The sequence below is a fragment of the Acinonyx jubatus genome, chromosome D4 (assembly GCF_027475565.1).
Source record: "Acinonyx jubatus isolate Ajub_Pintada_27869175 chromosome D4, VMU_Ajub_asm_v1.0, whole genome shotgun sequence".
Classification (NCBI taxonomy): Eukaryota; Metazoa; Chordata; class Mammalia; order Carnivora; family Felidae; genus Acinonyx; species Acinonyx jubatus.
The window spans coordinates 26,985,900-27,001,993 of NC_069391.1; the positions used below are offsets into that span (position 1 = coordinate 26,985,900).

The 16,094-nt window shown below is 35.1% G+C and overlaps 1 protein-coding gene across 3 annotated transcripts in view; it reads right to left on the reverse strand.

Annotated features, from left to right (window-relative positions):
• TMEM38B (transmembrane protein 38B) overlaps positions 1-16,094 on the reverse strand; it is a 53,236-nt gene that overhangs the window by 12,391 nt on the left and 24,751 nt on the right. For all 3 annotated transcript variants that reach the window (XR_008291055.1, XM_015077224.3, XM_015077225.3), the window contains 3 exons: positions 14,921-15,105; positions 14,021-14,108; positions 9,974-10,091 (listed from right to left, as the gene is read on the reverse strand). Coding sequence is in view for 2 of the 3 variants with exons in the window: in XM_015077224.3 (XP_014932710.1) it covers positions 9,974-10,091; positions 14,021-14,108; positions 14,921-15,105 (391 nt within the window). In the remaining variant the exon portion in view is untranslated. The remainder of the gene's footprint in view (positions 1-9,973; positions 10,092-14,020; positions 14,109-14,920; positions 15,106-16,094) is intronic.

The following is a 16,094-nucleotide window of genomic DNA, read 5'->3' on the forward strand; positions in this document are numbered from 1 at the left end:
TCTTCAATAGATGCAAAAGAGCATTTGATAAAATACAGCATCCATTCTTGATAGAAACTCTCAACAAAGTAGGTACAGAAAGAACAAACCTCAACATCATAAAAGCCATATACAAAAGACCCATAGCTAATATCATCCTCAATGGGGAAAAATAGAGAGCCTTTCCCCTATGCTCAGGAACAAGACAAAGATGTCCACTCCCACCATTTCTATTAAACATAGTACTGGAAGTCTTAGCCCCAGTAATCAGACAAGAAAAAGAAAGAAAGAGCATACAAATCAGCAAGGAAGAAGCCAAACTTTCATTATTTGCAGGTGACATGATACTCTATGTAGAAAACCCAAAAGACTCCACCAAAAAATTATTAGAACTGGGGAACTGGGTAGTTAGTTGGGCATATGACTGTTGATTTCAGCTCAGGCCATGATCTCACAGATTGTGGGTTTGAGCCCCACACTGGACTCTGCGCTGACACACAGAGTCTGCTTGGGATTATCTCTCTCTCTGCCCCTCTCCTGATCACACTCTCGCTTGCTCTCTCTCTCAAAATAAATTAAAACATTAAAAAAAAATTTAAATGTAGAACCAATATATGAATTCAGCAAAGCCGCAGAATATAAAATCAACATGCAGAAATCTGTTGCATTTCTATATACGAATAATGAAGCAGCAGAAAAAGAAATCAAGGAATCAATCCCATTTGCAATTGTACCGAAAACAAGAAGATATCTAGGAATAAATTTAGCTAAATTGGTAAAAGATCTATACTCTGAAAACCAAGATACTGAAGAGGACACAAAGAAATGGAAAAGCATTCCATGCTCATGGATCAGAAGAACAAACATTATTAAAAATGTCTATATTACCCAGGGGCGCCTGGGTGGCTCAGTCAGTTAAGCGTCTGACTTTGACTCAGGTCATGATCTCGCAGCTGTGAGTTCAAGCTCCACATTGGGCTCTGTGCTGACAGCTCAGAGCCTGGAACCTGCTTTGGATTCTGTGTCTCCCTCTCTCTGTCTCGTCCCTAGCTCACACTCTGTCTCTCTCACTCTCTCAAAAATAAATAAACATTAAAAAAAGAAGTCTGTATTACCCAAAGCAATCAACACATTTAATCCAATCCCTATGAAAATATCATGAGCATTCTTCACAGAGCCAGAACAAACAATCAATGGAACAGAATATAGTCCAGAAATAGACCCACAAATATAATAGCAACTGATAGTCAATAAAGATGCCAATATAATTCAACAAGGGAAAGGACAGTCTTGTCAGCAAATAGTATTAGAACAAATTCATCTTCATGTGGAAAAAATAAAACTGACCCTTACCTTGTATCAATCATAAACTCAATTTGAAATGGATCAGATACCTAAATATAAAGGCAAAAACTATAAGAAGAAAATACAGGTAAAAAAATCTTCACAACCCTGGTGTATGGAAGAACTGCTTACATAGGATGCTAAAAGCAACACCATAAAAGGACAACGTGATAACTGAATTTCATCAAAACTAAAAACTTCAACTCTTCTAAAGACAATATTAAGGAAAAAAAAGAAAGCCACAAACTAGGAGAAAAATATTTGCAATTCAGATATCTCACAAAGAATTGGTATCTGAACATACTGAGAACTGTTACAAGTCAATAATAAGAAAAACAATTTTCACAAATGGGCAAAGATTTGAACACTGATAATAGAAATGACCAGTAAGCATCAACAATAGCCAGAGTATGGAAAAAGCCCAAATGTCCACCAATGGATGAACAGATAAAGATGTGGTATATATATACAATGGAGTATTACTCAGCAATCAAAAAGAATGAGATCTTGCCATTTGCAACTACGTGAATGGAACTGGAGGGTATTATGATAAGTGAAATTAGAGAAAGATAAAAATCATATGACTCTACTCATATGAGGACTTTAAGAGACAAAACAGATGAATATAAGGGAAGGGAAACAAAAATAATATAAAAACAAGGAGGGGGACAAAACAGAATAGACTCATAAATATGGAGAACAAACTGAGGGTTATGGGAGGGGTCATGGGAGGGGAGATGGGCTAAATGGGTAAGGGGCACTAAGGAATCTACTCCTGAAATCATTGTTGCACTATATGCTAACTAATTTAGATGTAAATTAAAAAATAAAGTAACATAAAATCACGGGAAAAAAAAAAATGACCAGTAAGCACATGAAAAGATGCTCAAATCTCTAGCTATCAGAGAAATACAAAAAAAAAAAACCAACAACAAAAAACCCTACAATGAGATACCACCATATGCATATAAAATGGCTAAAGACTGACAATAACATATATTAGCAAGGATGTAGGACAAGTGGAACTCTCATACACTGCTGGGTAGTAATGATGATGGGTACAAACATTTTGGAAAACAGTGTGCCAGTTGTTTTTTTTTTTTAAAGTTAAACATATGCTTTCCATATAACCCAGCAATTCCACTCCCAGTTATTTATCCAAGAAAAATGAAAATACATGTTCACATGAAGTACATGTTTCATAGCAACTTTATTCATAAAAACCTTACTCAAATAATCAAAAACTAGAAACAATCCGAAATCCATCAACAGATAACTGGATAAACCAACTGGGTGTATAATGCTACTTAGCAATAAAAAGGAATATGCAACAGCATAGGTAAATCTCAAAAACATTACGCTGAACAAAAGAAGCTAGGCACAAAATATACATACTATATCATTCCATTTATATGAAACTTGAAAAAAGATTAATCTATAGTGATTGAAAGTAGGTAAGTGGTACCCTGTAGCTATAATCAGTAGTTGGGATTTACTGGAGTAGTGCACAAGGACCTTTTTGAAGTAATGGAAATGTTCCATATCTTGATTGTGATAATTATGCAGGTACATAAGTTTGTCAAAACTCATCAAAACATAATGTTAGAATGAGTATATTTTATTATATGAAAAACTTTTTAAAAATTTTTAAAGAGCTTGTTCTTAAGTGTTTTGCAAACTTCATAGCCCTTTGAAGTTATTCTTTGTATTTCTGGAAAATGTACTGTCAGATTAACTTTCTGTATAAGATCCTTTAGCCCAATTTTTTCAGATCTGAGGCCCTGAATAAAAGACCACATATAATAAAGATGAGAAATCAGAGTATTTACATGAAAAAGTAAGCTGGTGGCCTGGGTATTGGAGGGATCTTAAAAAAAAAAAAAAATGCTACTTCACTAAAACATTTTTTAAAAGAGATACTGATGAAGTTGGTCTCTGTACCACATATTGGGAGACTGATAGAGGTTATACCTAGAAATGGAATTAACAAGTCACAAGATATATGATTCTTCAACTTTGTCAGATACTGCCAAACTGCTCTCCTGGGCTGTTTCTATTTATACTCCCTCTAAAGCCCTTTAAAATAGTTTATATGCTTTGTCTTCAATTTCTCTTATTCACCTCAGTCTATTACAATCATTTTTCTATTCTCTTCCAGTCCACTGAAACTGCTTTTACCAAGGTCACCAAATACCTCTCCATTTCAAAATCCAACAAACTCCTTTCAGTTTTAATCCCTCTTAACCACTCAAGTCTCCCTGTGCTTCATTTCACAATAACACTATTTCATGATAACTCCTTATCCTGAGGAGCCAAAAGATAATCCATGCTTCTCAAACTTTTCTCAAATCATCTCTGATGGAAGAAAGTGAACTTAGCAGAACCTCAAATGAAGACATGCCAAATATAAAATGTCATATTTTATCTTTTAAAAAAAGTGTATTTTGAATTGTATTCCATAATATATTCCTGCTTAACTTTAAAATGTTTATAATCATTAACACTGAAATCAACTACTGGTACATTATGCTTCACATTTATAATGTGACTTTGTACGCTAGTGCCAAACAAAAGCCATATATCCCTTAAGATATTTAACTCTAGTTAAAGAAAGATAAATGATGTGCTTAAAACTGTGAAGCCTAGATTTCAAATTCTTACTCCAAAGTCCATGTGCTTTGCCCTTTCCTAACAGTCTTAGTTGGCACATATTTCTTTCCTCTGAGACTTGGATTTTAACAATCACAAAGGACTTGTGAGAGCTGGAAAAGGAGAACAGAGTCCTTCTTGAATGAAACTGGGATCATACAAGAACTGAGCATCACTGAATGTTCAGCTTGCTTGCATTCTGGAAACAGGAAGAAAGAAAACAAAGATAAGAGGGAGGGAAACATGGGGTGCCTTGGTGGCTCAGTAGATTAAGCAACCAACTGACTTGTGATTTCTGCTCATGTCACGATCTCACACTCTGAGATCAAGCCCCGCATCAGGCTCTCTGCCGACAGTCTGGAGCCTGCTTTGGATTCTCTCTCTCTGTCCCTCCACTGTTCACATGCACTCTCATGCTTTCTCTATCAAAAATACATAAACATTTTTTTAAAAGAGCGGGGGAAAGAGACAAGAGAAAGAGGAAGAAATTTAACATAATGCTCTCAAAAAAGAAAAAAATTAATAGACCAGACATGGAAAAATTAGTAACTATATACTATATTTGAAACATCATAGGGGCACCTGGGCGGCTCAGCCGGTTAAGCGTCTGACTTCGGCTCAGGTCATGATCTCACGGTCCGTGAGTTCGAGCCTCGCGTCGGGCTCTGTGCTGACAGCTCAGAGCCTGGAGCCTGCTTCAGATTCTGTGTCTCCCTCTCTCTCTGACCCTCCCCCATTCATGCTCTGTCTCTCTCTGTCTCAAAAATAAACAAACATTAAAAAAAAAATTTAAGAAACATCATAAGCATATGTGTAGATATATGTAGACTCCTTACACCTCCAAAATAAAGAATATATTTACTTTTCATACATACAAATAATTATACAATCTCATCAATACTAGTAGAGAAATGAAGTCTCAACAAACACCATAGAATACCACACACACTGTCTAAAATGCTGTTAAAGAAAAAATTTTTTAAGATTTTTTTAACGTTTGAAATTTTAAAACACGCTTGTCAAATAAGAAACTGTAGTGTAAGTTAAGAGGAATGTAAATTGGATGACAATAATATACATGAAAACATGTGATATGAGACACAGCAATGTAAAACAAGGTGTTGTGAGGAACAACAAAACCAAAAAGTTGGTCCTCAGAAAAGGATAACATACAAAAACCTCTGACAAGACTGATCAAAAAAGAAGAGAGGAACTTTCTCCTTGACTATGACATAAGAACTGATTCTAGACTAGCCTTCCAGGCATAAAAGCCATAAACCTGACAAAATACATGAGGCAAACACTTTCGGGCACTGGCCGACAGAGAATGTAAGACTGATCATGAGAAGAGACAAACTGATAAAGTGACTCAAACATTTACCCTCACTTCTGTCTCAGGACAACTTCTCAAGCAGGGAGCTAGAACTGAAACTGAGGTAGCAGAGACTGGTATTGGTGAATCTAAATAGACTTGACCAGGGTAAGGTATCAAAGAGGAGGAAACTGGGCATGTTCTGGGGGTCCAGGAGGAGACTCCAGATATCTATATGGTACCACAAGTCCTTGGCTTAGGGCTAGCCTGCACATGTCAAGAGGGAGACAGACTACTGTGACTTAGCACAGAGTGGCTTTTGGTGGACTGCGATACCATCAGAGATACCACAGGGTGAGCAATGCTGGGGGCATTTACGTTCTGTTTCTCTTACAGAACTCACTATTTTTATACTTACATCATAGTTTTCTGTGTGCTTATTTTACTTTTGGGGAGCTATTCTCTTTGAAAAGAGAAATCATATTTATTAGTATCTTTGTATAGGCCAAAGCACTGATTATCCAAAACAGCCAATGCAAATCTCCTGACTATATAAATACTACAGGAAAAGAGTAAAGTAAGGAAAAAATAATTACTGCCAAATTTTCCCTGAATATTCTGTCAATTCATTTTTTTATATCTAAGAAAAGAAAAACTATAGTAGCTACTCAGAAACAAATGACAAGCCATTCAAAAATCAGTGTAAGGAATGTCTAGGTGGCTCAGCAGGTCCTAATCTCACAGTTCATGAGTTTGAGCCCCGCATTAGGCTCACTGCTATCAGCGGGGAGCCCACCTCGGATCCTCTGTCCCTCTCTCTCTCTGCCCCTCCCCAGCTCAGTAGTGCACTCTCTTTCTCTCTCTCAAAAATAAATAAACATTTTAAAAAATCAGTATAAATCTAAACGGAACTTAGGCAAAGTATGCGTTAAAAATGCACATTCTATTTACAAGTAGGTGGATAACAAGGGCACCCGGGTGGCTCAGTGGATTAAGCATCTGACTTTGGCTCACGTCGTGATGTCACAGTCCATGAGTTCAAACCCTGCATCAGGCTCTATGCTGATAGCTTAGAGCCCGGAGCCTCCTTCGGATTCTGTGTCTCCCTCTTCCTCTGCCCCTCTCCTGCTCCTGCTCTGCCTTTCTCTCAAAAATAAATAAACATAAACAAATTTCTAAAAATAGTAAGTTGGTGGATAATAGGAAAATGCTGGGAAATATTATGAGACAAGTTTAATACTGTACGTTATTATCATACTGCAATACGGTGTTTAAATATTATAATAAAGAACTATATATCCAGCAATAATTGTAAGAAAAATTCCTTTTTACTCCACAAATTAGGACTTCAACAAAAACTGATGTTTGTAATTTAAAAAATTCAACAGACACCAGTAGTACTTATTCTAATAAATCCACAGTACAAGTTCATTTTCTCTAAAGATTAAAGTTAGAAAATTTCAGAAATTATACAGCTCCCCATACTCCTTCATGATAAAAACACTCAACAAACTAGGAATAGAAGGGAACTAACTTCCTCAATCTAATAGCAGGCACCAATAAAAGATTCATAGTTAATATCATACTTAATATGATAAAGAAAGACTTAAGATAGTGAAAGACTAACTGGCTTCTTCTTAAAATCAGGAAAAAGAAAAGGATGTTCATTCTATTTCAATTAAACATTGTACTAGAGGTTTTATCCAGGGCAACTGCACAAGAAAATTAGATAGAAGACATGCAGACTGAAAAAAAAAAAAAAAAAGAAGTAAAACTATCCTCTATTTGCAGATGACAGGATCTTGAATATACAAAACCCTAAGGAATCCACACCAAAAAAAACCCCCATAAAACCTACTGGAGCTAACAAACAAGTTTATTAGCAAGGTTATAGAATGAAAGATCAAAAATCAATTTTATTTCTACATGTTTGCAATGTACAATTCCACTTACTATAGCATCAAATAGAATAAAACACTTATGAATAAATTTAACAAAAGGATATGTATGACTCATACACTGAAAACATCATGAAAAAAATACTTTAAAAGACCTAATAAATGTAAAGACATCTGTGTTGATTGTTTGAAAGCCTTAAAAGTGTTAAGACAACAATACTCCCAAACTTATTTGCAGATTCAAAGCAATCTCTATGAAAATATGATCTGGCCTTCTTTGCAGAAATTATGAAGTTAAACCTAAAATTTATATGGAAATGCAAATGACCTAGTATGGTCAAAACAATCCTTAGAAAGAACAAACTCAGAGGATTCACACTTCTCAATATCAAAACTAACTACAATGCTAAAATAATTAACATAATGTGGTACTAGCAGAAGGATAAGTAAATAGATGAAGGGAACAAAAGTGAGAATCCAGAAAAATACCCCACATTTACAATTGATTTTCAGCAAGGGTACCAAGACAATTCAATGAGGGAAAGAACAGTCTTTTCAATACATAATACTAGGATGAATAGATACCCACAGAATCTTCAAGAATGTAAAGCTATGTAGCCACAGAATGTAAAAGTATGAAGTTTAATTGAATCCTTTCTCATACCATACCCAAGAATTATTTCAATACATCACAGAGCTAAATTAGAGCTAAAACTATATAACTTGTAGAAGAAAACATAGAGATAATCTTTTTGACCTTGGATTTGGCAACAGTGTCTTAGATATGACATCAAGAAATATACAACAAAGGAGAAAATATGTAAATTTGACTTCATCAAATTTTAGAAATTTGCACTTCCCAAAACAAGAAAGTGAAAGGACAACCCACAGAATGGGAGAAAATATCTATAAATCAGAAATCTAGTAAGGGTCTAGGGTTCAAAATATATGAGGAATTCCTACAACTCAACATTAAAAAGACAAATGACACATTAAAAAATGGGCAAATGATCTGAATAGACATTTTTCCAAAGATATACAAACAAACACATGAAAAGATGTTCAATACCATTAGTCATCAGTCATCACAACCACTAGAATGGCTCTAATAAAAAAGACAAGCATTGATGATGGTATGTGAAATCAGAATTTTCATACTTTGCTGGTGGGAATGTAAAATGATGAAGCCACCATGGAAAACTGTCTGTTAGCTCCTCAAAGGATAAACACAGCATTACTATATTATCTAGTCCATTTCTATATTACACCCAAAAGAAATGAAACACATATCCACACAAAAAACTACATGAATGCTCACAGCTCATTATTCCTATTAGCCAAAAAAATAAAACCCAAATATTCATCAACCAATGGATAAACAGAATGTGGCATATCCATACAATGGACTATTATTTGGCAATAAAAAGGAATAACATACTAATGCATACTACAACATGGATGAACCTCAAAAACATGGTAAGTGAAAGAAATAAGTCACAAGGATACATTGTATGATAGCAATCACATGAAATGTCAAATAGGCAAATTTACAGAGACAGAGGGTAGATCAGTGGTTGCCTACATTTGGAGGGACTGAGGGAAAATGTGAAGTAACTGGTAATGTGCATGATGTTTCTTTTTTGGAGTGATGAAAATGTTTTAATACTGATTGTGGTGACAGCTGCACAATTCTGTGAATATATAAAAAAAACACTGAAATGTACACTTAAATGGAGGAATTTTACAGTATGTAACATATATCTCAATAAGCTGTTACAAAAAATACATACAGCTCAAAATGTTGAGGACTGGAAGAGGACACATATGAAGAGATTTTGCCTCAGATATTTGAAGTACTTGAATTACAGCCACAGATCACCTCCATAGTAGGACTACTGAAACAACAATAAACTATCCCTATAATGACTTAGTTCTTTCTAAGATATAAATTTATTTAATATATACTGTCTTCCTTTTAAGAATCCAATAGGTAAGTTTTTACCCAAAAATACCTAGGCTGAGAGTTAGCTATAAAATTCCTCTACATTTAAATAATACTCGTATTTTTAAACCAACTGTCTACTTTTGAATAGGGAACAATATTTAATAATGGTAAGAGTAACAATAATCAGAATTAGACTCATGATACAGCTGCCAATAAAATTCACAAGATACGTCCCAGTAATAGAAAGACATGCACCATCTCCAATCCTCTCAACAATCGTATAATGAAGATGAGGAAATCAGGATTCAGAGACATTAAGTGACTTGCCTATTCAGGAATTAGATAGCAAAGCTAGGATTTGAACTTAAGATTGCCTGTCTCCAAAACCTGTGATCTTACACCACACTACCTCCTATCTTCAAGACAGAATAAAGCTTCCAACAAGGCAATAATAATACAAGAGACTACACACAAATATGCCCCACTATAAAATTTTGAAATGTTAAAGCTTTAAGGAACCTCAGAGAACATCTAAGTATCCCATTTTACAAATGAGACATTGCTGTCTGCACTCTGATCAGCTATAGCTATTTCCACTATTCTGGCCTCCAACATTTATTAGACTATCTGCAAATCTTTCATGATAGCCTCAGCATAAATCAAATGTGGAATCATCCAGGAGCTATGTTTCAAAAAGTCATGGACACGCTGAATAAACAACCCAAAATTTACCTTTTTAGACTGTAACAACAGTAAAAAGTAAATGTTCCTGTTACTTGCCTAATATGCAGAATTCTGGTTATAAAGCATCTGTAATATGGATTTATAGCTACTTTGAATTCTTACCTTTGTGGCCACAAGAAACATGGTATAAAGGAACATAAGATTATGCCTTGATACTGCCAGATGTTTGGTGTGCTGGAATGTGAAGATAACTGACCCCAGTAGGGTTACCTTGGCAGGGCTGAAAATAAAATGCATTTTAAGTCAGTAAGTAATAAACATACATGATCCATCTCTAGATTTCTCAAAGAGTACTCTGAAAAATATTCATTTAATATACCCATGAGTTAGTAATAGATGAAAAAGAGTTCTATGAATATACTTCTCAAGTTTTACAAGTGCTACATTATATAAAGTATAATTTCACTCTGATAAAGTATCAGAGATCTTAGAATGTTCACACATATTGTGACTCTGATAAAAAGAGTTCATTTCTATTTACAGTACTTCTGAAACACATTTGACCATATACTACTTTTTTACGAAGATATGAAAGTCCCATGTTCCACAGTATGACTTATAAAAAAGCAGATTAGTCCTTATAGTGCTAAAAAGCTCCTTCAGTCAGGTGGGAGAAGGAAAAAAGCAAGCCCTGATTTACATAGTATCTTCCCATTTCCATGGTGTAGATACTCCCATCGCAGTCAATCTCAGGCTGCTGTGCAGAATGGAGAAGAGATAGACACCCACAACCAGCTCTCATACAACAGTATAAGCCACATCCAGCACAATTACTTGGGTAACTTCAGCACAAAGCATTACTTTCATATTATATATTTGCCACACATTTAAAGTATATCTCAGTAACAGATCATTATTTAGCTTATGTTTACAACTAGAGAAATATAAATGATAAACTCTTAGAATGCCATACTGCAAAGTATGGCAAATTTAAAAGTCACTATAAGCCATTTTATGAAAAATTACCTATTTATTTATTACAAGCTAAGGACTGAGTTCAAAATAGGGTTAGGTTTGGGCAACAGGGCTTTAGACCTTGCTTAACAATTGACTGGGCAGCATTAATGTTCTGGAACAATGGTCTCTCAAACTTTTTTTAAATTTTGTTTTAATATTTATTTATTTTTGAGAGAGAGCGAGCGAGCAAGTGAGGGAGGGGCATAGAGAGAGGAAGACACAGAATCTGAAGCAGGCTCCAGGCTCCCAGCTGTCAGCACAGAGCCCAACATGGGGCTCGAACTCATGGACCACAAGATCATGACCTGAGCCAAAGTTGGACACTTAACTGACTGAAACCACCAGGCCACCTGGTCTCTAAAACTTATTAACTGCACATCCCTACTGGTTAAAAAAAGGGGGTTTTATGACACTCCCTAATACATGTTTATCAATTAATTTATAAATTAAATATACATATAATGTATTAAAAATGTACACCAAACTATTTATTTATCAAATGGACATTTTTAAAGGATGAGGTAAAAGGAATTACTTTTATCTTAGTGTCATTTTACTAATCTTTGTTTCTAATAGTTTAGATTCTGTACCACAGTGCCTCATCATGGGTATCCTCTGAGCACACTCACATTCCATTTTGGATTGCATTCCCTTAGAGCATAAATTCAGAAGCACTGAATTTGAAAAGCAATGATGTTGTAGACAATAAAATGGGGCAGGGGATTGGAGTAGGGCTGAGATTTAGGAAAATGTCAATGAGACTGGTTTGGAAGATCAGGATGCATTTAAAAAGTATTCTTGGAGCGCCTGGGTGGCGCAGTCGGTTAAGCGTCTGACTTCAGCCAGGTCACGATCTCGCGGTCCGTGAGTTCGAGCCCCGCGTCAGGCTCTGGGCTGATGGCTCAGAGCCTGGAGCCTGTTTCCGATTCTGTGTCTCCCTCTCTCTCTGCCCCTCCCCCGTTCATGCTCTGTCTCTCTCTGTCCCAAAAATAAACGTTGAAAAAAAAGAATTAAAAAAAATAAATAAATAAAAAGTATTCTTGTATTAGTTTCCTATGAAACTAGAAAATGAGCTTATCTGCATCCAAAATACAATAGTGGGATAGGTATAGGGTAATAATTAGAGACATTCCAACTCCAAAAGGGAGAAAATGAAAGGAAAGGAAGAAAGAAGTCACTGGTCCTATGCAATTTCAAAACCCAGCAGAGCCAATTCAATTAGGTTTCAAGGTTTCAAAGCCTGGGAATAATCCTCTGTGACATCAGGCTCCACCATCTGAGTCTGCAACTCGAACTTCTGCACTTATGGCTCTGGATTTTGCACCTATGGCTCTGGATTTTGCACCTGGACTCCAGCCTACGGGTCTGACCTCAGGGCTCTAGGCTCACGGCTCTCAGTGCTTGCTTCTGCAGCACATATACTAAAATAGGCCCATGGCTCCCAGCTGAAATCCATTCTTCCTTTTCCTTGAAGGCTAACTCATGTTTGCAGCTGAACAGTTTTATCAAGCCTGTTTCCTGCCTATAGAATTTTCGGAGCTGACAGCCTTCTTTTATTTCATCTTATCTCTGTCCTTCTCAGTGCAAGCTGACAGTGTTTCTACTATACAATGTTTTCAAAAACCTTGTGGGTCTCCAGCATATGACACAGGGATCCATGCCATTAGTTAAGATGGTCCTCCACATACCTTTCCTGGATAATCTCATGTCTATTCCTGGCTTGTGTTGTGTTGGCTGAATGGATCCATGAGTCACACACCTAATTTCTTTAACACTAGCAAAAGTTTTCCAGACAGACCCTTTACGTTCTCTCCACCACAGACTGTCCTAAAAGTCAATCTCTTAATTTTATCATCTTTTGCAATCTGGATAGGCTGAGAATTTTCCAAATTATTACAGTCTTGGTTTCTTTGTTCAGCAGTTCAACTCTTTCATCTCTCACTTTACTATAAGCATCAAGAAGAAACCAGTCAGACCTTTAACACAGCTTCAAAATCTCCTCAGCCAAATAGACAAGTTCACTGCTTACAAATTACACTTTCCATACAACTGTAGCACACAATTCAAGTAATTTTTCTGCCACTATATAACTGTATCACATCTCCTCCACTTTCCAATATCATGCTCATTTCCTTGAGCCAGCACCTTTAATGTTCATAATTCTACCAATGTTCTGTTTATGACAATATATGTATTCTCTAACATCATATAGGCTTTCTCTACTATGCCAAAGTATTTGGTAATAGATAATAGATATATTCACACACATACACAAAATAGCATAATGAACTAATGATCAATCTCACTTGACCAACTGATCATTCATTCATTTATCTAATATATATTGTCTACTCATTGATTTGTTGAAGAATACGTGCAGGTTACCTGGCCTGTTCAAGGATATAAGCAAAGGAGAAGGAGAGAATAGTAAGAAATGAAGTCAAAGCAAATATGGTATGAGAGAAAGGCAGATCTTGGAGGGTTTTACAGGCCATCTGGGGAGTCATTCCAAACTTCTGAACAAAGGAGAAACAATTTGATTTTGGTTATAAAACACCAAGAAATGTTTTATGGAAGACATTTTGAGACATATACTCAAAAGGAGAAAAATTTCCCTTGAATATCATTAATGCCTTACTTATAACTTATCAATCAAAGCCTTGTTTGCTCCATTTATAACAATTATAGTTTATTTCCTCTAATCTTTCCTTATGTGTAATTAAGCTCAACTCTCATTTTTAAAGCAACAGGGGATTGATTTGGATTGATAATGGATTGATTTGTTCCCATAAGCTTGACATTTTACTACCAGAACATGTAATTTGAAATCTGAGTGATATTGTAGTCATTAATGAAAATGACAAGAGCCTGCAACGGATTCATTTCCATCCACAGAAGTGGGTTCCTATGTAGTTCTCTCTTCATAAATACATACCATTCCCACAACCCTGTAACAATCCAAAAGTTTTTGTTTAGTTTTATTTTCTAAGGGGAAGAATCCCCAGAAAAAAGAATCAATATTTATTTTAAAAACTACATCTGAGAGAGCAGACTTCTTGAAAGAACAAGTTTCCTGACTGTCTTCCATTATTATGACTGTTAATTTTTTTCAGCTCCATTGCCTCCACATTAAGAAATCTGGTAAGATCTAAAGATAAAAAGCTGGTCTCAGTCTAGTTTATACCAACTCACTAGGACATCTTCAGCCATTCATTAGCTTCTGGTTTCCAACTTCCTTTTACCAACTGCTCAAAATTTGTGATAATGCTACCACCTGCACCTAAAAATAAAATAAAACAAGAATATTTAGTCAAATTTTATGGAGAAAACATTTGAAACAAAGCTGTAATTCTATCTCCTGATGTAAAGTTCCAAGAAGATCCTCAAAATATAATTTTGAGGAGGGAGAAAAAGTTTCCTTGTACATTTATGGTACTGAGACAATTGCAATTCTTCCTGTTCATCAGCGTGGCAACTGTCTACTGCACCATAATTAAGGTTAAAAAATGGGGCCTCAAGCACAAAGATGTTCTTTGCCTGAAAAATAAAATTTTCTGCTTTATTATTTCCTTCCCTGATATCAGTTTTAGGTGCAGTACAATATAACAAGAGATTAGAGAAATTTATTCAATTTCTACATACAAAAGAACTCAACAATGAAGGTAAGTGATGTAAAGTGAAGAGGAACCCATAACCAAGCATATTTACTATTTTTAGTTATTCAGGATGGAAAAAAACACAAAAAAGAAATTTCTTATATAATTTCTTTACATAATCTCTGAAGTAAATTTATTTATACTGGCACTATACTATACATTAATTAACTATGAATCCCTCTGGTTCTGGACTACTAATCAAACCAATAGTAAAAATTTTATATAGTAAGATAGGCTCAAAATAATGGCTGATGACTAGTACTAGTGAAAATGCCAGTTATGAATTTACTTTACTAGCCAACAGAAAAAAAGACTTCCTACTTCCAAAACTACAGTTACTAAAGTATGTTGTCCTCATTAATGTAAATACAGAATTGTTCAGTAGCAGTAGTATATCAATAACAGATTATTTAAAAACACACATTGTTAATATTACCTCGGGCCCATCCAACAGCTATCATGACTATCCAGCCATTTTTGTAATAGGTATTTGCATGTGTAACTCCACCTACTATTTTCCAAGTTCTGGTCACTTCCTTCATTCCCGCAGCCAAGAGTTGAACAGGTAGGAAAGAATAGCCCTGGGAAACTAGGTCACATGGGCAAAAAAATGTAATATACCTGAAATGAAAATTTAAATGATTTAATATATAAATAAAATACAAATATTTATAATAAAAATATTTTAAGACACATTTTATAAATTTTAAATAAATGTTAATATATAAATGTTTTGATACATAAATGTAAGTACAAATTATTTAACAAATATTTAAATATATACTCAATTTAGTTGAGTAAGCTTGGATTTTAAACAATTAAATCAGAAGAACCCAGAATATATGCAATAACAATGTGGCATATGCAACAAACTGAATTATCCACATAAACAAGGAATTTGACCTAAGAAGACCACAGATTGAGTAGAGTCAATTTTTCTAATCATAGGAGGCATATGTAATAATCTGCCCAAAATATATGATCAAAGGGGAATTTCATCTTATTTAGACTTCTGAATACTGTATATATGCAGAAAGTATTTACGGAGTGCCTCATTTGTGCCTATACTCTTCTAGAAGGTAAGTGCTAAATCCACTAACAAAATGAAGGAAATGTACAATCGCTTTTAGGATAGGGACTTTTCTAGCTAGAGTGTCATTTTCTGGGAAAAGGAATTACAGAAGAGCCCTGCATTTCAACCCTATTAACATCTTCACCTGTGTCCTTTTGTGTTCTACATAAACTAAGACCTATGCAAAGAAAAGTCATAGCTCTCAAGGAGACAGATTTGTGTTGAGGAAAATTTTTTTTCATACAGGTGAAGGTATATGAAACTGTTCTTCAATTAAATTGTGATACTAATTTAAGAATAACTCCTCAGGTAAATTACTTTTTGAAGCCTCATTTATTCTAAGCATCCATTCAAACAGTTTACCAATAGTGTCAATTGGGAAACACACTAGTTTTTTCCTCCCATTCCTACAATACTCTCTGGCAGACAATTGTGTGCTTAAAGCAGAACATAATCTTCTTTCTAGCAGAGTGATACAGAAGACACCACGTGAATGAAGTATTATCTCTTTCAAAAGAAGTTGTTAGCCTTACCACAA